General features: G+C 38.8%; 1 protein-coding gene across 1 annotated transcript; it reads left to right on the top strand.

The window, feature by feature from the left end:
• The first annotated feature begins 1,943 nt into the window (after positions 1-1,943).
• On the top strand, positions 1,944-22,275 carry LOC140239582 (uncharacterized). The gene is made up of 6 exons (XM_072319412.1): positions 1,944-1,973; positions 4,891-5,096; positions 14,085-15,567; positions 18,089-18,424; positions 20,208-20,261; positions 22,249-22,275. The coding sequence occupies exons 2-6, from the start codon at positions 5,035-5,037 to the stop codon at positions 22,273-22,275; spliced, it is 1,962 nt and encodes a 653-aa protein (XP_072175513.1). The 5' UTR covers positions 1,944-1,973; positions 4,891-5,034.
• The last annotated feature ends 1,035 nt before the right edge of the window (positions 22,276-23,310 follow it).

Here is a 23,310-nt window from a genome sequence, read left to right on the forward strand (position 1 = left end):
CAATGAAACCTGGAAGTGGCATGCCCCCCCCCCCCCCCCGCCTTTTCGGAATTCCTGGATCCGCCCCTGATTATATCATAATTAGGAGCCCAGACTGTAAACACTGTGCAGGAAAGCCATGCATCGGCCAGAGTAAGAGGAATGATGCAGAGTTAATGGTTTGTTTTAGGGTTTTGTTTGTTTTGTTTGTTTTGCCATATTTCTTCATTCAATCAAATACAATTTTGTTGAAGATAAAACAAAATATGCAATGACTAATATGATAACAAAACATTACACAAGTAGATGAGCATAAGCAATAGTAGGCCTCACTGTGCAACAAACACTGTGAAACATGTAAATGAGGTATAATCATAAACAATAGCATTGTGCAATAAACATATGAAGACTTTGTTTGCAAAAACCGATAAGTCCATATTTGCCAAATGGAGATATTTGCGATTAAAGGTCATGAAAAATAAAGAGAATAAAAAGAAAAAATTTGCTTCTTTTGGCCATAACTTCAAAAATGTGTCTTTATATGTAGTGACCAATATATCATTTAAAAGGTATTATTTTGCACTTTATGACAGAGACCGTACTTCAAAATCTTCAAAAATGGACTTATCGGTTTTTGCAAACAAACTCTTCATATACAAAACATATTAATAAGATAAAATACAGAAGATATCAAATGCTAGTAAATAAGAGAAATGATTGAACACAGGAGACCACCATAGCTAGAGGCTCATAATGGACGGGGCCAAATAAAAATAAAGTATCAAGAAAAAAAATAATTAACCAATCATCTCTTGCCAGTATAGGGGAAATTAGTGATTGAGTGGATGCAGTTCAGTAGCAGGTGTGGGTGCTGAATGCAGATGGATAATAGAGAATAAAGATATTATATGAGGCTTATGATATATTATTGTTTTGCAATTCAGAGAATGGGGAGCATACTTGTATCAAATGCAGTTTAAGTTTATAGGGGAGATCAAAGGACTATAAACATTTGGTTGCTGAACATACACAAATTTTTGTATGCTAAATCTCCCCTGTCACAGACAATAATGGATCCAAATATCTTTTGTATGTTGTATAATGGTTGAACTGCTTTATATATCACATAACATACATTATCACGTTTGCATATATATCTCATATAGTGCATCTTTTCCAAAGTGTATAAAGTGCTTTATGTATATAAAACTTGAAAGCAAGAGATTATTTAGCAGTGATGAAGGTTATGGTGTGAGTTTTCTTTAATTTGTTTCCCTCTAAAAATGACATCTGTATGATCAGCAATTGTGATCTTGCAAATTTTATTTGGAGACGGAGACAATAAAGAAAACTCAAATGTCAATGTACCTTACTGTACATAACTTATTTGCAAGGATGGTGTTGTTTTCCTGAGCATCAGTGGCATGGAATACTGAGTACCTTTTGATTTCCTGTATAACTTCCTCTATCATTGTGGTAAGTGTGGTGTAGTGTTGTCTTTTTGATTGTGTTTCTTTATTCTTTTCATTCAGTTGTGTGGTCGGATTTTGTATCAATTAAATGCATGGTGTTTGTTGAAATCTTCCAATTTCAATGTGCGGCCAACTTGATCTATGAAGACAGTTCTAAAAGTGACAGATATACCGATTACTGTACTAGTGTTTTTCTTTTGAAAACAATTTCTTTCTCTCATATTGAATACTCATGCCTCATGAACCATCGGGTTAGTACCGGTGGTAGCTTCTTTGTACCAGAAAAGGTATGGTACCGAAGGCGTCGCCTCAGTTATGAACTCTGCTCGATTTGGTCGTAGATGGCGTGGTGTAGCACCACACCACCGAAAGGAGTTCGGTGCACCACACACGCGAGCTAGCATGCACTGCTAGCTAGCTTGCTACGCACATCAATGCATGCAATGCAATGCGTGTGTTACGTGTATGCATTTTATTTGCAAGAGGAATCAAGCAATGGCTGATAGGTGGACGAGTAGTCACGTAAGTGATGGTCAGGGTTTGTGTATCGTGTATGATCTTTATGTTTATACATTACAGTTCATAACAAGGGATGTTCGAAGAACGTTTATGTGTTCTCCACTGTTGCATGATCATAGAGATTGTGGATGAAGTCTAACGTGGTTTTTATTTGTCTTTTTAGCGGCAATCGAGGTTGTTTCCTCTCACCTCCCTGACCCTGGTTTGTCTAAATTCATGCATGCATGCAGTAGTGTACAGTGCACGCGCATTACATATCGCGTGCGTGGCATGCAGTAGTGGAGCGATGTCTTGTCGAGATTATTTACGCTGAATTCTGTTCTAGACTAGATCTATATATAGACCGACTTGATCGAAATTACCAACCTCAAAACTTGATAAAACTGCTTAGATGTGCTTCTTAAACAATGTTAAAACTGTACTGTGTTGCGGTGTCCCCGTGACACCTCTGTTTATGTGTAACCAAGTAGGCCTACTAGAAATAGACCTAGTAGGGTTGGGGGTACCACGTATCGTCACCCTAACTGCCTAAAGGATCTGTAGCTTGTTTATTATAAAATACAAATCCGCCTAATTCTTACCTCAAATATGCCATAAATACTGCAGTTTTGAATGTCGTGACCGTCTCGTTGATTATGAATCTCCGTTTTAAAATAGCGCAATTTTAGTGCGTCCGTTCCGTTCCAGACGGCGTCTGGCTTCACGGATCTCGCGTCAAAAAAAAAAATAAAAAATACAAAAATAATAATAATAAAAATTATGATAATAAAAATAAAAGGCTCATTTGGACAGATGAATCTTTCTGTCTGTGACTATGAATGGATATGAGAATTAGGTTTTCTAATATAGTAATAGATCAAGTGATTGGAATCGCAAGATCATGCCAGTGGCATCACTTATGTCGCCTGTTCATGATGCATGTGTGGTGGTGGGGGGGGGGGGGGGGGAGGAGGGGAGATTACAATACAGGAGCAGACTTGACATGCAGCAACGAAACACGACCAACAGGCAACAATAACATAGTTGGCGTATTACATGTGGAAAGGTCGCGGATGGGCCATACTGTTTCTGTTCATACTGTCGTAATAATAATAATAACAATAGGACCTACTAAGAGAAGCGCTGTGCTGTCTGTGAGACAGTTTCACCAATGATCTTGTTCTTCCATAGCTATCAATGATTTCCACCCATGCTAAAAATCGCCCGAATTCCATTTATAGAAGCCTTTTGTTACACCTCTAGTGTGCGCATAAAGACCTCAAAAAAACACAGCTTGAGCTCCCAAGGTTATTCACCCTACCTGCCAAAATATCAAAAATTCCTCATAAAATCCATAAAGTCTAATGGATTTAATATGCATAGCACCTGTTCAAATTCGGGATGGGGCCGTCAAATTCTGGTCGGTTGTATTTCAATACCTGCATATCATAGCGACATGCAAGTAATACAACTGACCAGAACTCAACAGCCCCATCCAGAATTTGTACAGGTTCTATGCTGTATGAGTGTTCAATGATGCACGTTCAGGGCCGGTGAAACTTTTTCAAAAGTGTGGGGGCCCACTTCCGGGTTTCATGAGCTAACAAGCAAAAAAAAAAAAAAAAAAAAAAAGTACTCAGCTCATCTCTCCCCTTCCATTTCCGGGTTTCTTCAGCTGACAAGCAAATGAAAAGGTCTTTAGTGGAAAAACATAACCTTACCGCGCTCACACTTCAAGATCTCTATCTATTTCTATTTAGTGCTACTTACGTACTTCCAGGTTAAAAAAAGTGTGGGGCCCAAAGTGATGACACCTTACCGGTATATATTCCTTTGTATGGTGCACAAAAAGTGTGGGGGCCCAAGCCCTCACGGCCCCCACGGTTCCGCCGGCCATGACGTTCAGGGCTGCTGTAAATGCACGGCAGCATACCTTGTTGGCTCAAGGTTACCTTAGGAACATTGTGGCACCTGTTGATTCGCAGATGATCAAATTCTGTCAAGTTGGCATGGCACTTGCATTCAACCTCTGTACCTACATGTAGTCATTGCATGGACATGTACAGAGGTTTTGTTTTTCTTTTGTTTGTGCCAATACCATCACACTCTGAACTTAAATTGGCGTAAAAACAACAGAATGGTATATTTCTTGATTTTAGCGCTTTTTTTCAGCGACCCTGGTTCTTAACACTGGACTGACGCCCTGCATGCTTTGGAGAAATGGTGTCGATTTGGCATATGACAGCAAAATGTAGGATTTTTGGAGGTGACGAAGAGACTTTCCTGTTGCGAATGACAATAAAAATGTGTGAAATGATTTTGCATACGTCATGGTAATCCATAATGTGTGTCTAAAGAAGCACAGTTGTCTTATCTTGTCTAATACAGACATACTTACCAAAAAAAAAAGAAAAAAGATGAATTTTGCTTTTAATGCCTTCTGCTTCGCAGCATGTCAAAACTACCATCATCAGAAACCTTTTCTCTATCTTTAATAATTTGTCTAGGCGGTTGTGATGGGTTCAGTCTCAGCTGAGGATTTCATGTGATGAGTGATTTAGAAGAAAAATTGTACCACTAAGCAAAATGCAGAGACTGTCTTTATTCCTCACTTTGATATCAGGTTAAAAGATGCTGATGAGATTGTTTGATTAAATTCTATCATTCTTCAGAGGTATTAAAATCAGTTTTAGTTTTTATGTATTATCATAATATGATATGTCATTTACAGTACTTTTGGTGTAATAATAAAAAGAAATCCTGATTTTGTTTTTCATGTCACCATTTTTTTCCTACTCCAGGAATAAGATACAAGCATGATTTGCTGTTAATACAGAGATGTAAGACAGTAAAAGAACAATCTCGTATAGTTTTATGAAGTCCATTATCATGATGATGTAATTGCAATTCAATATGTTTTATTCTTCATCCAATACACTAGATGAACGATACATTGGCAACAGCGTTGTAAGTATTGTTTGCTGTGGATATCACAGTTCATAGCAAAAGAGACAGATTGTGCTTTAGTCGGTCTGAACAACAAGAAACGGCGACTGCTATTACGGTGTAGAACCAGACAGCCATCATGCCTCAAGGAAGGTACAGATCCAGGTCACGCTCTCCACACAAGAAGGGCCGCCGTAGGAGGTAAGTTTATGCTATTTGTCTTTGAAAGAATAGTGAAGTACATGGCTTGCATCCTAAGTCATGAGTGAATGTTGCATTACATCAGTTCAAGAGCTGCCAATAAATGCCTCTCTGACTTAGAAATCAGTTTTGATTATTGAAGTGCATTTAACATTTAAGGATTTCCCTGGCTGTTTTAAAATGGGGCCTCCTTTGTGTTGATGTAGGGATAATGGCAGCCCTTCACTTCAATTAATATTCAATGTTTTCAGTCGGCCCAAAGCTTTCTTCATTGTGAAAGATTTTAAATCCTAGCCTTTTGGGGGCATATTCATTAAAAATGGCCAAAGATTGAGGAAAAGTTTGAGGGTTTCAAGCTGTCCATCCAAATATATGTCAGTCTCGCAGCATGAGCTTTGCATACTTGCCAACTAATCAGTCTAAATGCAATATTTGCATGAGACGTTAATCATCGCTGAAATTGATTAAGGAGTGTGCAAAACTGTGTTACATTGTAGTTATCTTGACAGTTAGAAACAAAGGCAATTATGTGAGATTGAGATCTTGGGGCATACGCCAAAACACTAACAGATACAACGTGTATCAGATGGTCGAGGTCTAGAGCCTGTGGCCCACTATACATGGGTACACATTGAAATACTATCAAAGATAGGTTGGCAGATTCATTCATGGTCAGCAACCTGCAATTCATCTTAGAAGAATACACTGGTACAAATGTATTACAATTTGTAAGGAGATGGTGGCTATGTGGACTTGTTTGATTGTATTTAGTGGCACAGGATTTCAGTTTCTGGATATCATGCTCTTTTTATTTTAACATGATGGGCCGTATGCATAAAAAGTACATTAACATTTGTAGCAGTTGCTTGTGCTTGTCTTTTCCTTGAATCGGTATGCATAAAAATAAAGCAATTGTTGTGAGCAAAAGCTTTTGCTAGCAAACACAAGCAAATGCTTACATTTCTAAAGCTCTGTTGGCTTGTTAAGCACCACGTTCTTTGTAAAAGAAAGGCGAAAGATTAAGAAATTTCTCCTGAGATAAATTATATCAAAAAATCTTCTAAAAAAAAAAATTCAACAAGGCAAATTGCCGATGTTTAGTACCCAAAATGTGATGCAAACGAGAGGATGTCTGACATCTGTGTGTATGTGTGTGTGTGTGTGCGTGCATATATGAGTGTCATTTTATAGTCCTACAGCTGCTATGTCGGGAAACATTTCTGCCCACACATGTCCTTTCAAATATATATCATATCAAGCCCGCCTTTATGTTCGCACAGGCGTGACATCCTGTATGTTGAAACAGCAAGCAGTTGCTTGTTCCGGGCAAGCAAACGGTTTGAGCATGAGCAAAAAGTCATGCTATGGATTTAAGCAATTGCTTGAGCTTGATCTTTTGCTTGACAAGCTTGTTCTTGTGCTTGAAGCAAGTGCTTGCAAGCAATTGCTACTCTTTTATGCATACACTGTATGGCCCACTGTTTATCACTAGAGTCAAGAAGGTTTGAAGTACAGTTTCTTTGAGGAAAGTATTCCTGGATATTATTTTCTCAGAAGAATCAGAACAAAGCATGATTTGTTGTTTGTTTCTTTGTTTTGTTTTGTTTTGTTTTTTCTTTTCCTTTTGCCTTTCGGCACATAATTAAAATTAGTAAACAGTGGTATCATATGAATTCTAAAAAGGTTCATGCTTTGCAGTTAGTGTAGTAATACAACTCGTAAGTAATAAAATGGTGTAAACAAAAGTTTGAAAATCTAACATTCTTGTATGATGAGGATAATACATGTATATCCAAATAGTGCAGATCTATTAGCATAAAAGCACTATGAGCTCATTGAGCTGAAATCTTTACAGTGGTCTGATTTTTGTGAATCGCCTTTGAACCATGTAAAGAATGCATAAAAATATAATTGCTAAATAATGATTCAAAAAAAGAAGAAAATCAGTTCATGCCAGTGCTGGATAAGTGAAAATAAAGTTTATATCAAATTGAGTTGAATGGAATCGATAGTGCGCAACTACAACATGTAGTAAGTACTGTACTGGCATGCTGCGTGGGCTGTAATGTAGCAATACATCTGGAATATGACTGCACAAAACATTAGTTCTCTACTTATAAGTGCAGAACACATTACTTTTTTTTTTATTTACAAGGAATCGCCACGTAAAAAAATGTTCAGTAATAGTACTGTTGCTTGTTACTTATTCTTATTTTCATTTTGTGATCGATGTTATGATTTCTAGACCCTCGCAACCACAAAATTAACAACATGCAAAAATGTCTGACAACATTTTGGCAATTTCCAAAAATATCTTACGTAAAAATTTCAGCTTGTACAGTAGTGCGTTCGTTCAAATATTTTACAAACTAATGATTACGACTTGGTGCACTCACACATTTTGCCATTTTGTTGTGTTTTGGGGGTTTAAGTTTTGCAAAATTGTGTCACTAAAAAAAAAAAGATATATTTGAAAAGTACATAACAGTATCAACTGTGGTCCTGTACACATAAAGAAGATATTTAAAGGTTATGGTGGTTGAGGTAAGATGATTGTATTTCCCACACCAGTTGCAAAATTGTTAAATCAAACTAATGATTTTGAACTGCAGAAGGCACGTACATGTATACATGTACACTGTACATGTAATAGGGACTTTTAGATTTGGGACGGTAGGGCATAGAGGATGGGAAGTTAACCCATGTTCCCCTTTGCGTTCCATCCTGATTTGTTGGCTGTTTCGATTTCTGAGGACGGGAACGTTTGTGTCCAATGTACTGTATAAGCTGTAATGCGCATGTGCCCTATACAATGTACCTAAAAATGCAGTCTAAGCTAGCTGCTCTGTCCTGCTTACAAAATGAATGCTATTTTCACAACCCATCCTGAAAATCAACAGAATGGAGAGATACTTGATTTTGCACATGCACAGATTGATTTTATTCTTCCTTCTGTCCTCTGCCTACTGTCCTGAAATTGAAAGTTACCTAGTAGTACAGTGGTAGTATCAAGATACCAAGAAACCACTTATAAAATGATACAGAGCACATGTCATTCTAAGAGGAATTCAAAGTTTATTAGATGAAAATAAAGTTTTGAATGGCCGAGATATCCAGAAATGAAGTAAAACAAAGCGATCCTAATAAAAGGTGGGTCCCACCTTTAATTAGGGTGGCTCTATTTTGGATATGTCAGCCATTTCAAAACCAATTTTCATCAAATAAATGCTGCATTCATCTTGGAATTGCGTGCTCTTTCGTATTTCAAAAGTTTCTCATTATCTTACTAAAAACTGTTAGAAACCTGAAATTGGGTCTCAACCAAAAATAAACGAACCCTTAGAAGTTTTGCACTTTGTTGATAATATTGCCACAATAAGATAAATGCATGGAATGAGTGATATGGTCAACTATCATGAAGGTTCTATTGTTCTCTTTTGACAGAGACAGGTCATCCAAGTAAGTAAGGCAACAGTACACACGGCCATTAAATATGTCAGCTCCCTGTGGCATGCATTTTGCTTACATTGGGCAGGAGATGAGTTCATGTACAAGCATAGTGAGGCAGTACCGACAGTTTGTACTGCCAAAGAGATGAGAAGTGTAAAAAGGAATGCCAATCTATGCAGGCCGAAATGTGCACAACACCAGGCAGTCAGGACCAGATGAGGCTTGTAATCATGAAGCTGTATTCCCAAGATACAACAACTTGTGTGGGGATGCCTCCCAAGATGTACCCAAAGAAGGGAAGAGTTGACGCTCATGGCTTGCCCAAGGCATTTCACATCCAAAGATGCGAGGACAGGACACCAACAAGGAATGTCCCTGTTCGCCATCCCGAGGCATCACGTATCATAAGATGGGCCATAAGTGATAGAGGATGATGAGTGTGCAGGCTTGATGATCCCTGAAACAGCAGAAAAGACAGGATGGAGCATTGATACCATCTGATGTGATGTTTTGATGACTTTCATGCTTAGATCTGGTGCTACGTATACAGATGGCAGAGCCAGTAGGTGGTACCATGGTAGCACTTCAGAGAAAACCACATGAACTCTTCAGTCAGCAACTCAATCATCCATAATTATTTCCTAATAAGGAAAAGGATGTGCACAAATTACACTGTACATCTGTCATGGAATTGTTTGTAAATGCAATCACTACAAACAGGAATTTTTGTTTTATTTTGATTGTAATGTGCTGCTGTTTTTTTGCCTTTATGGCCTATTGTGCCTGGTTTTTAAAACACACGGGAAAAAATTTTCAGTTGCAATTTCCATTATTTTATTTCAGGGGCAATCAAAAGGAAGCAGGTTCAATTAAAGACATCTTTGTATCACTCCATTATTACACATTCTGTCCATGGAACAAGGAATGGAACATGTAAACACAATATTGTTTGCTCTCTGGATCTGACAATGAATTATGGATTTTCCTTTCTTAAAATAGAAATGCAATAGACCCCCCCCCCAAAAAAAAAAATAATAATAATAATAATAATAAATAAGTAAATAAATAAATAAATAAAAATAAATAAATAAATAAAAATGAAGAAGACAAAGAAGAACAAGAAGAAGAAGACAGTGGAATCCTGAGGGAATAGACCTTGCAGAAACAAACATTGAAAAACCAGCAAAATGGGTCTCTCAATTCTAAAATAGCCGCATCTTCCAAAAAGGAGACATTGCACTGGTGAATTAATGACTGGCTACAGATGTGGGATGACTTTAATGGATACATAGAAATGATGTACAAAAAAATGAGCTTCATGGAAAACTAATGAATTTGAGCAAAACTGATGAGCTTCAATGATGGGAAGAATCATGCATATTGTCGATGGATCCCTGTCACTGATACCCATGGAGTGGTTTGATGTCAGGAACTGATCAGATGTAACTGAGGGCCTACAACCATGATGTACCTAAGCCCAACATGCATTTGCTGCCCCTCAGAAGTGATGATGAACAACTCAGAGATATGTATGGTTACTCCAAGGGCAGGGGAGATAACTTGAACTTGTGCAGCCACATAAAAAGAAACAAGGAAAGAAAAGGAAAGAATGACCTACATGTGTATCTTATCTATCATAATCTGTGGGACATTGCAGTAGTCCCAACAATGTCCAGGTCATTGGTGATTAAAAGTGGGAAAGAGTCCTAAAAATGAATCAGGATCATCATAATGCATCTATGTGGACAGGAATACTATCGTTTATCGTCATCCAGTTTGGCTCTTGTGCGATATGCCTCATTTGAACCTGTGAACAGTGCATACATCCAATGTACCTCAGTGATGAAGACCATGGGATACTGTACAGATGTGTTTACCAGGTGTTTTCAAAACCGGCAAAATACTGGACGAGGCTATAATGGGAGATGAAGCTTTGAGCTTATGGCGAGAGACCCTACACAGCAAACTCAGTTACTCCATGCGGATGAGCTACATGTACATGTACTGGCATTCCAAGATTTAAGAACCAAGTGGTTGTGCCTGTCAGCATATGAAAAACCAGCTTGCTTCCAGAAGGGAATTGACACCTGACAGAACCAGGCCAATGCCAGACATACACACCTTTGAGCAGAGGATGGCAGACTGGAGATGTTGCACATTGAATTTCTGTTCCAGCTGTGCTTGGATGGAGATGAAATAAAGCAGCATGCTGGGCATCTGAAGTTAACAGTCAATCCACTGGCAGAAATGTCAATCAGTGTTATTACAATGTGGAAATAATATCTGAATGTCAGACCTATATCTGGTAAATGTCACATTGGTACCTCAAAGTACACTGTATTCTCTCGGTGGTCAGCATCCATATCATATCCTGATGACATGTACCGGATTTGTACAAAAGAGGAATTCCTGAAGAGTTATGAGATCATTTGGCAACCACTCTTTCCAGCAGGAAGGTCCATTCAGCATCACATCATACTGTATGCAACTACTGAATGTAACCAAGATTCAAAGACCACTTGTACCAGCATCGTGGAACTAAATATGTGTATATTTGTTTTGCTTTGGATGTCACCTTCTGCAGGCATTATTACTTTACAGGCTGTTTGCTGGAGCAGGTTGTACAACTTGTAAAATGGTGACAGAGACAGTAATGTGAAGATTTACAGAATAGGACTAGAGTATTTTGAGACAAGCCATTAAAAAAAAACAAAAAAACAAACAAAACAGAACAAATGTGTCATTATGCCATATATGCCTTCATAAATATTTGGTTCTTGGGATGCTATGGTTTGAACTGCCCAGTGTATACAAGCACATGTGTCTTCTACAATGAAATGTTAATAAAAATAACCATCAGATAATGGAGAGTGGAAGAGAACTACAATTTTAGTGCCAAGCTGTATTAATAATGCACATCCCTTCATTGTAGCTGGGTATGCCAAAATTGTTGATATCATCATGAGAGCACTATCATGACAGTAAACAAATTAGCAGTTCCTAGTATCTCCCTGAATTTCCAACTTAAAAATGGTGTTTATTTAGTTAAAATTCAAAAAGAAGATCTTTCAGTGTTGTTGTTTCAGCAGAATTCAGTGCCAGTAGATAACAATTTTCAATTATCACTTGTCGATCTATATGTATACATTTAATTTGACTTCGAGAATTATTTTCTTACCTGCACTACTGTTCTGGTAGATAGTATAGACATTGATAACTGTGGGGGAAGGGGGGGGGGGGGGACAACTATAACAAACAGAGAGACACACTCCAAAGGGCAGATTCTTCAAGTATGTCTTCTCTAGAGAAATGAGACTCCTCTTTCCTATCAGTCCAGTGCTCCTCACAGGAACAACTGGTGGTCACAGATGGAATGATGATAATGTTCTTAGCCTGCAAAAACGCTGCTCATCTTGATTTGGCAAGAAAGGAAAGTCATGTGATATACTTGTGATGCCAAGGACTGCTACGCTGCTGAGACATCACAGGTGCCAGACAGTCAAGTCGTCATAACCATGGGGAGGACGAGTCAGAAAGCCAACGCACTTACCAAAGCAGCCTGTCACGGCTTCATGTATGTGTCTCGAGAGTGGAAGTCTCCAAGTTCAAGGAAGATCCAGAACAGACATGGAACACCTGAAGCAATCATACCCTTCTTGTTGCAGTCCATAACCTCACAAATACATGTATCAAACTTGATGACTGTAAGAGAGGAAGATACATTCTCACTTCTATCTAGACCTTCATCTATCTCTGGTGGGGTCTTCACCATACTAAATGACAGGCATTGTATGACTGACTGGGGAACATGGGAACGTAACCTGCTGTGGAAGATATAATGTGTCCATACCAGGAACTAGAACCGTACAGAATCCTTTCAACTTACAAGCAATTTATAGTAGCCTGTTTGTGCTGGTTGGATGCATCGGATGCATATGACCGCATTGAACGTTATCAAAGTGCAGAATGGGCTAATGATGAGCCAATGCAGAATATCCACGCCAGACATTTCAAAGGCATGTAGAAGAATCATCCATGGGAGTTGGAGCATGATTGTAATATCCCATTTTGCCAGAGGAAGGTACAGATGACAATAAAGGAGCTGTAGGTTCTTGATGGACCAAAGATGCCCAAGAGGAAACGGTATGTACCAAACGGTACAAATGGGAAGAAAAGCAGCTGAGGGAATAAGATTTCTGGAGTGGTTACATCAAGGAATGAGTTCATGCAGATGTGAATTATGTGGATGTACCAAATTGTAGATGGAAAGTCCAAATGGAGAGTTCATATTCCCTAGGATTGGGATGGTAATGGCAATTATTCATCAAATATGCCCTTTATGCCTCAAGTTTTTGCAATATCAGCATTATATGGTGAGTATTCATATTTGAGAATTTTTCCTTTAGCTGATGTGTTTACATGTGCATGCTTGTGTGCAGAGCCACTTCCATGTTGTACATTTTCTGCTAAAGAATGGATTTTGATATGGAGCATGCAATGTTAACCTTCATGTTCATCTCAAGTATGAGTAAAATTCATGCCATCTATTCTTGTGTAATAACTTTGTAGTGATTGCTGTATCTGTCATTTGACTGGCTTTCTAGCCAATTTTCTCATTCAGTTTGATGCAAAGTTTATCACATGAATCAAATGACTTATAATGAACAAGTCTGGCTGCTGTTTAAACTCAGCGATAGCAGTGTCAAGTACATAGACCAAATAAATGTGTACAAGTCTGTAACAGTGTGTGGGGGTTGTTTTCTCAAAGACATGAGTGCTCTTCCTGAAAACAATCACGATCAACATGATCTCATACTTTGTTTACACTGACAGGTTTTTATTGTTTTGTTTCCTCACATTGTTGTGTTGCCCAAGAATTAGATTTTCATTTGTTTGTTCAGTAGATTTACTATTAAACAAATGGTGTGACTTGTCCTGATTCAACAGAAGTGTTAACTCTCTCTACCCAGATAGAATGGTGTGGTTTGACAGCAAACTCTATTTTGTACAGTATGGTCATCTGCTTTGTACTCACATATTGTTGAGTGGAGTGTGATAATGTGTAAAATCTATTGTGCAATATTATACAGACTTGTATGAGATTAATAATATCCATCTTTTTTTTCCCAGAATTTTCAAATTCTTACAAGTTATTGAATTTTCATCATTGCATGTATGAAGCCAGTTAACCATCTTTTATACACTCTTCTCTGATACAAAAGAGGATTCACATCTAATTTTATGTTGTGTGTGTAATTAAATGTTCCAGAGATTTTTTCATGAAATTCCAATTACGGTAACTTATGATGATATTTGTAAGTATACTCGTATTTACATGCCAGACCATGAAAATACGATAGTTAAATACTTGATGCCATAAAGAGTCAAGACTGTCTTGTTTTAATGCATGTCATGAAGTAATTGTAATTGTATTATTGTAGTGTTGTCCTGTGCAATCCAGTCACTGTTTGCATGTTGAAATTATTAAGTGTGACTACTTTTAAAATTTTTTATTTTAAAAAATTTTTGTCGATACAGATCTTCTGGATCAAATTATTCCCGCTCATATTCACGGTCCCGCTCTCGCTCACGATCACGATCGATGTCGGGTGACAAACATTACCGTCACAAGGAGCGGTCGTCCAGGAGAAGCCCACCCGTAATGTCCATCCCATACCGCTCTTCAAAGCAGTCCTCTTCCCACGACAGAAGAAGGAGCTTTGAAAGCAGGTCGAGACGAAGGTCACGTTCTCATTCTCGGTCCGCATCTTCCTCGCCCCGATCACATCGATCCCATGTCAAGAAGGAATCATCAAATTATGCTCTGGATTCAAGCAAAGTCCTAGGAGGAAACTTCAGCGACATTCCAGGGCTGGACTTCATTGGTCGGAACAATGACAGAATCAAGAAGAAATCGTTCTCCCCCCAACAAGATCACAAGTCCCAACAAGACCTGGATATGAGACTGCGGGAGCTAGAAGCCCAAAGCTCCAGTGGATCTAGATCCAGGGGATTAGATGATCAGTCAAAGAGTTCTCAGAGAGAGTACTATGGGTCAGCTAGCCTGACTGAACAGGGGTACCAGCAGCAAAGTAAAGGCTCTCAGCAGAAATATGAATCTAAGTCCTATTCAAAAGAGAGAGCAATGTCGCCACAAAAAGGGAGATACAGAGAGCAACGGAAGGACTTTGGCATCAGAGTGGAAGTCAAGAGGAAACCTTCCCCTAAACGCAGAAAGTTTGATGCAAGTTTGGTCATCATACCACGTCGCAAAGATGAAGGGCTGCGTCCAATATTTGACCGTCCAGAGATCATTGCCCGCACTCTAGAGGATGATCCAGAGCTCTACCCTGAGAAGTATGAGCGCTTTGCTTGCTGGAGAAAATCACCAGAAGGAGACAGGAGGAAGCGTAAAGATGGCAGAAGTTTGAGCAAGGAGAGAGATGAGCGGCCACGAAAGCACAGGAACAGCCACACGAAGGAGAAAATTAGATCCCAAAGTCCAGAGCAGCTGCTCCCTAGAGAGACAACAGTGGTCATGAAGCCTTTCACTGCATTTGAGAAGTACGAACAGTTACTCCGCAACAGATCGTCTTCTTTACAGGAAGACAATCAGTTTCTCATGCAGCGATCTCAAGACTTCAACCAACACTCACACCATCCTGCCACCTCCACATCAAGCTCATTCAACATGGACTTGGGCCTTGACAGCATGCTGAGCATCAACAGCGACCTGCGACACGACCTCGAGGTTCGTCGGCAGCTACTGGCCCTTGAGGAAGAGAAGCAGATGCAGTCCTCACAGTTCACGGTGAACCCTCTGGACAGGCTGTCCTCCGGTGGATTTTCTGTGGATCGAAGAGAAGTGTCATCAGACAGGAGGCCAGTGCGGGAGAGGCTGGGTGGTGTGGATAGTGGTGGAATTTCCATTGACGACCCTAAGCCAGATTTTCGGAAGGAAGTGGAAGAGTTGCAGAGACTGGATCCCTCAGCAGAACCTATCCGAGGATCATTTTATGAGGTATTTGGCATTGTTTGTGAGTGCTCCTAATATTTTTCTTTTTGCTTGTTTGTTTGTTTGTTTGTTTTTTTGTATTTGGGGTTTAACCAAGCAAATCTACAAACTTGTGCATACACACACACAAATTATGAAAATTTAATCATGGTACAAAAAAAAACATCCAATATCCTGATGTGATGTGTGTTGTTGACTAAGTTAAGATGATATACATGTTCCTGTCTCAAGCAATTTTTTTTTTCTTTTGTGATACAACTGTCAATCACCCTGCACCTACCATTAATAAATTATAGTTTTGGCTTCTATGCACCATTAAACACTCGATATAGACCGATTCAATTTCGATGACCTATTCACCTACCGCCGCTAGCAGCGCTATAACGGTCGCCATAACTGGGGGCCAACGGGGGCTTCCAGCGAGCTAGCTACCCAGCGAGTTGCACTCGCAGCTCAGCAGCCTAGCGTACCCATCGCGCATAGTTAGCCGGGCGCGGCCGCTGCGCCGCGGCCAGCGACCGCCGGGGCCGTGCTAATATTGTGATTGTTTACTCACTGTGGAAAAGTAATTCAGCGGCTTTTAATGCCTTTCTTTTGGACAAATTGAGTGATTCAGACATAATGATCTACTTTGAAAGCTTCAAAGGAAGGATCAGGAAAACACATTGTGCAGTTGTTGGGTGCACAAATAACAGAACAAAATGGAAATGGAAGCTTCACGGCAGTGTGTGAAATTCAGACACCGCTGACGCATGATAAAATAAGGCAACATTAAAGACAATTAAGTGAAATACAACAATATAAAAATGCACAGATTTCGAAACAAACTAGATTGTCTACTAGATTCTCTATTCAATTAGGTTATCACCGCATATTCGGAAAATACAGGTATGTTGTTCATCTTAGAAGACAAGTTTGAATTAGATCAAAGAATTTGATAATTCACTGATTTTTTTTTTTTTTAAATCCTTGATGTCCTACTTGCCAAAGTTTACACTTCCTGGCTAGACTTTATTGTTATGACAAACATATTTTACAGCATACACTACAGCTAAATAAAATGTTTCAAGATGCGTTAAATTCTTATATTGTTTTCACTTCTTCAATGTTCAGCACTGAATTGACCATAGGCCTATTCAATTTTGGCCTGGAACTCTGAATTTGACTTTTGATACAGTGATACTTATTAAATATTAAACCATGGATGGTGGCAAACATCCATTTCATAATCATAATTAACAAAGTATGATTTGAAAATCACTTTTGTAGATCATAATAGGCGTTAGCGTGATGTTACGCAAGGTTACTTTGACTTAAAATAGTACAGAGTAGTTTTGGTTGTTGACATCAGGCAATGTAAATTAAGTTTATATGGCTTAGAAATGCCTAGATTTGTATTCCTTTTGGTTTACTTAGTTAGGCTTGCCTGGTGCGACAACCGAAAATGATATAGGATGTAGGGTTCTAGAAGTCAATAGGTCTAGATCTAGTCTGGACTCTTGCCTAGATTTCTAGACAAGATCTAACATTAGACAGATTCTACCCTGCTGGCCCGACACTCCCGAGTAAAGGCAAAAGCCTGCCCTAAAAAGGTTAAGTTAACTGATAGCTTGCAATTTATTGCGCCATATCTAGCTCAAGATTCTTATTCATTATTTGTATTTAATTATATCAGTTAACTTGTCAACAGCCAAGGCTTATTTTGTCAACAGCCTCTGGCTTATTAGCAAGACATCTGCCTGCGCCTAGCAATAATTCTCCCCAGCAGTTTTTATTCTCATACACAAATGTGAATATACGGGGCTTTAATACACGCGAGTACCCAAGTCATCGCCAAAGAAATAGAGTCTACAAACATTCATGGATCGTACCGATATTTACCTTGAAATTCAAGTTTTGGCTACAGCCGTATGTCGTCTACCCATTCGCTCATAGTCGGTATAAGTTGTTTAATTTTATTTATTTTTAATTAGCTAGCGAAAAAAAAAATTATCACAAAGCCAGATGCGTCGATCGCTGCCAGAGCCAGAGATAGCTAGCTGGCCGGCTGGCGCCGGGTACAGGTGGTGGTAAAAGCACTGGCTGCTGCTGGCACCCTTGCCACGCACGCAGGGTGCTTGCCGACCCGGCCCGTTTGGCCCCCAGTTATGGTGTCGCCTTGAGAGGGCGCACTTCCATGAACAGTCGCTTGAATCGGTCTATAGGCATTGCATGCTTCTTCTGGTGTTGTCCCAGAAGTGTACTATACATGTACTTTTTAGTGTGTGCATTTTCCTGTATATAGTCTTGTAGCTGAAAGAGAATAATTGGGTTTCATTAAGGCATTCATGAAGTCGCTACATTATAAATGATTAAGAGCTGGTTTATGATGAAATAAAATTATTATTAAAGCAAGAATTTTATGTATATTACATGGTACTAAAATAAGTGTTGAGCAGTAAAGCACAACTTTTGATCTCTGTAGTACTTAGTAGCAATGCCATTACATTGTATCTAAGTTGTACTTTCTCTGAATACTGTTCACCAGCATGACGATCGTGGGAAACGCTCCCCATCCATGGAGAAGCTGCACCGACCACCGACGAGAGGGCGTTTCATCCATCGCACACCGTATCGAGGCATGAGAGGACGCGGTTTCTATCGCGGCTCCTTCCCATACCGTGGTAGGGGCTTCTCTCGTGGCTTCAGGGGGTCAGGCTATGTGCCACGTGGCTACACCAGGGGCACTAGGGGTACCTACCGACCGTACGGCTCAACGTTCGGCTCAGCATGGAAGCATGATAAGTTTGAGGACAAGGAAAAGGACAAGAGCAGTAAGAAAGACAAGAAAGACAAGGAAAAGAAGTCAAAATCTTCGGAAAAGGTAAATACAGAATGAATGTATGATATCAAGAAATCATATCTTCAGTCATTCCTAAATTTATTCATTTCTTTCTTTCTTGTTGAAGGGAATGAAACCCAACTACATGGATTGAGTGGATGCAGCAATATTAGTAGATAGAATCAGCAAAGTTGTAGAAATATTTAATAGACAATATGTTAATATACAAATAGTGAATGGTCACGAGTGCAATGGTTCAAAATTTCGCACGAGGTGAAAGATAGAGGCGCTCTATTCAACGAGGCGAAGCCGAGTTGAATAGTGCGCCTCATCTTTCATCAAGTGCGAAATCTGGTTCCATTGCAGGAGTAAAGACCATACACTATTTGTTTTATACAACACCTCGAACGTCAACAGATTTGGTACTCACAGATTCTTAATTTAGCACAGAAATGGCAACCATTTTCTGTGAAAGACGAATGAGTTGCCTCACAGTCGCAGTCACTTTATAACACTACATGTGTACATATGTACAAATTGTACGTACATGCAAAACGAAGTTGTTTACAAAAATGAGTGACAAAAGTACTCGCTTGTAAGCGCGCTTGTAATTGTTGAGTGCACGCGGCACATGTTTGTTTATTGTGACATCAGAGTGCGTGCAATAGAACATTTTGGTCGAACCAAATTTGCACGGCTGAGACAGCCAGAGCGTGCAATAGAACGTTTCCCTAAATGTCAAGTGATGGGCAATCGACCAATCGGATAGCTGCATTCTAAATAGGTGTTGTATAAAAAGTCATAAATTTGAACAGGTTTGGTGCAGCCATTGCTGTATGGGAAGGCTGCAAATACTGTTCATGAGTAAAGAAAACAATGTGAAGAAAATGTAAAGAGAATTCCACAAAATTTAATTTTTTGTGAAGAGTACACGCTCTGTCAACTTACATGTATTACTGGCATGCCTTACGGGCATTTTCCCCTTCTTTCATTTTGCTAGGGAAGTAAGAACAATTATTTTTTTTATATCATTCAGTTGTTTCCAGTGATGTCTTCCAGCAATGGCAGCACCAAAACTTTAGAAATTCATTGCTTTTTAAGGGATTATTCAGTTTTCTTCAAAGTTCACTGAAGTGTTCTAATATTGCTGCATTCCTTCAATTCACAGTCATGTACATGTGTTGGGTCTCATTCTCCTCTGAAGAGGTTGCAATACATTGCTGTGTTTGCATCTTTATGTGTGCTTCTGTTTGGGCATTTGATTCTGTATGAGATTGTGTGATTCAGTGTGGTAACTTGTTTTAAGACCAACTGTGCATTATTCATCTACACTCTCAAGTGTGCAAAGTTTGGTGCAATGGACATGTTGCAAAATCCTCCAGAGCATGTATGTGGAATGGTCTGAATTGAACAGTAACAAAATGCATGATAAATCAGAAAATGAGTATAATTACACTGTGCACCACTGTTGGAATTGAGCATAACTGATGTACTCATCGTTGGTGGTTGAATTCTTGACTTCTTTGAACCGTCAGCAGAAAATGCCAGATATATCCAAAATTTGGATGCTATTAAATCTGGACTGTGAGAATTCCCTTGACCAACAGAGGTATTCTAGATTTACACATCAAGCTTTGTGTTGATTGCAAGCATAGTATGGAGAAGCATGCATGAATATTGCCTCGTAGATTTTCATTTTCTGCTGAATTTGCTGTATTTGGTCTAAATATCATAGACTTTCACTGTCAATAGAAGGCATTCTCTTTGGACAAAACTTTTTTCTTTATATTTTTCTTTTTCTTCTCATCCCTGTTTGTCAATGTAGAAAAAGGCCAAAAAATCATCAAAGTCCAGTCCAGAGAGATCTAAATCTAAGTCTGTGAGTACATGATTGACAAACTACCAATTGGATTACTTTACTGGTTATAGTGGGAGTGGGAAATTTCTTGTGTGTGTATGAGTGTTTGTGATTGATTCCCTTTGTGAGCAATGTGTGTGTCAAAACTGGGACATTTACACAAAATACTTTCTTAAATGCCCTTCCTGCATATTTGTCAGATAACATACATGTAGGATATAGATGTGTGCGAGAGTCTACTGTAACAGTACTTTAAAGGGGATGGCTAGTAACTGATCAGTGGGAATCAGTGGGAATGCTGGGGGATGATTGTTCCAACCCTTGTGGGATTCATTTAAGAGTACATTATATATCTATTGTTGTGTGAAAATTATTTGCTTCAGAATGGTCTCATATTCAAGTAATGTACAGTTTAATGTTTCCGGGGACCCGTTTCATAAAACTTTTTATTAGTGGCAACTGCCACATTTCTATGACAAATTTGCTCTCAGCCAATCGGATGCAAGGATTTCAGTAGCTTGTCACATCTATGACAACTTGTCACTGATGACAAGTTTTATGAAACGGGCCCCAGGTTAGCATGCCTGTACAGTGACGGGGCATTAAACTGCACATTACTTGAATATGAGACCGTTCTGAAGCAAATCATTTTCACACAACAATAGATATAATGTACTCTTTAATGAATCCCACAAGAATTGGAACAATCATCCCCCAGCATTCACGCTGATTCCCACTGATCAGTTACTAGCCATCCCCTTTAAACATTGCAAGGCTCCTTGTATGCTGACCCATCCAATATCTTATCTAGTGTAGAATGTGATTCAATCACCCCATCACCATGTAGACACTAATGATATTACACTGCCTCCTTTTTGTCTGACTCATCTACAGGTAAGACTCTGTGTACTGGTACATATCACTTTATTGTACAATATCATGATATATGGTGGAAGTCATAGCATATTTGGGGTCTTCATGAAATACAGGTCTGCAGAATATCAGTAGCATACTGCATAATATGCCATATATTTAGCAAGTTCAATTTTTCATGAATCGAGCTTCATGGCAGGATCGCAAATGGTTAAATTGTGATCATAGAGTACACTGTTCTGTGTACTGCATACCGATGTACAAAATATGTAAGTATGCACATCACATTCATGTATTCGCAAATAGCACCCAACTTGCAAAATTTGCAAGAACAAAAACCCTGCAAAATATATGGTATATTCTTTGTAGTTGGGCAATTTGGGATTCCAGTATAATTCAGACTGCAGGCTGAGAAACTATACTTTGAAGTATGGATAGCTATAGAGCTTTATATTCGCCTCTAATTTTAGAAGCACAAATGGCAAATTCTGCAAGTTGCAATACATATTATTTTCTCTTGGTACAGTATACAGTCAACCTCGCCTAAGTCGAATCTAAAGGGACCACAGAAAATCTGTCAAATTATATGTGAATTTGACTTACATAATAGAATCAATGCGTGTTTCATCCGCATATAATTTTTCCTGAACTCGGCCAATTTTGAACAATATGCAAGGTTGACTGTACGCTTTACAGAAATTTTTCGCATCAGTGCTAGATTATGTGTACATTATGTAGTAGATTGATATGATTTCATTTCACATTAGCAACATCTTTGTGTGCAACTAGAATGTGCAACTTCATTCAAAATGAGAAATTTATGCTAATGTTTTCTTGTTCTATTTCTCTCTATTCACTACATCAAAAATCTCTTTCCCTGTCCATCTGCTACCCATGGTGTGATGCTCTTTGCTTTTGTGTTTTTTATTTTGCTCATTGCATGTGATGGTCTTTGTATTTCATACATCCATTTTTCTGTCATCTGCATACCTGTGTACTTTGTGCATTTCTTGTGTCTCATATTTGCGCAACTCCTTCATAATCCTGTCCACTGACTCTGCCTGTTTTTCATTCATACACCTCATCGTTTTCGTCTCCCTCCCCTGGTCTCTTATCTCATTCTTATCGACTACAGAAGCGAGAGTCCAAGCAGAAGATATGAGCTGAATCGGTTCCGGGCACCTGCGCGTCACAGCCCGACGTTTCGCTCCTGTCAAGGTCTGGTTGCACTCATGTGCATCCACGATTGAAGGGATGGTAGAGTGTCAGTTGAGATGAGGCTTCAGGTTTTAAACATTTTTTAATGGTAATTTTTTTTAGATGATGAGAAACTCTACGAGGAATTTAAAGTTCATTTCATGAAAATTGGTTTTGAAATGGCCGAGATATCCAAAACAAAGCAGTCATAATAAAAGATGGGACCCACCTTTTTAGTACTAATGCTTTGGTTTGATTTGTTTTTGGATATCTCGGCCATTTCAAAACCGATTCTCATCAAATAAACTTAAAATTTCTCTAGAATTGTATGCTCTTTGAATTTCATAGAGTGGTGTCTAAGTATCTGCCAAAAAGTTTAAAGCTTAATCCTCCACCTCAACAAATACTATACCATCCCTTTAACATTTTTTTTTAAAAATCTGCATACAAGTAGGTGCGTTGTTTATAACTCTTGTTCATTATTTTTTTTATTTTTTTTTTTTGCTCTGCACATTATAAATGGACAGTATTGTTGGCTTCCTTAGTTATTTACAGTTCAAGTTGTTCAATGAAAACCAGACATTTTTGTGTGCATGAAATTTCACGAATGTTGCAAGCCACAATATGCCAAAGTGAAATGCACATGAAAGTGTTCGTCTAACCAATGCATTGAATGCCAATGGCGATTCGCGAAGAATGCTGTCGGCTCCAATTCACGAAAGTTTCATGGAGCGAATGTTTCTAGTTTAGCAGCACTCTATGCAAAAAAAATTCATGCATTGCTGTATAAACTTATTTGCACTTTTAAAGATTTTTAATGATTTAGAGAGTGCAGTGTATATATTTTGTTTAGTTCAAGATAGTGGTTAAAGAACCAGATTGTTAAAATTGTTAGTTGCAAGTTATGAAGAACTCAAAAAGGGACAGAAGCAACACTGCTGGTGTGAATCCCACTTTGTGGTGCAAGGAACATCATGCACTTGTGAATGGTACCAGATCT

This window comes from Diadema setosum, chromosome 16, assembly GCF_964275005.1.
Source record: "Diadema setosum chromosome 16, eeDiaSeto1, whole genome shotgun sequence".
Taxonomy (NCBI): domain Eukaryota; kingdom Metazoa; phylum Echinodermata; class Echinoidea; order Diadematoida; family Diadematidae; genus Diadema; species Diadema setosum.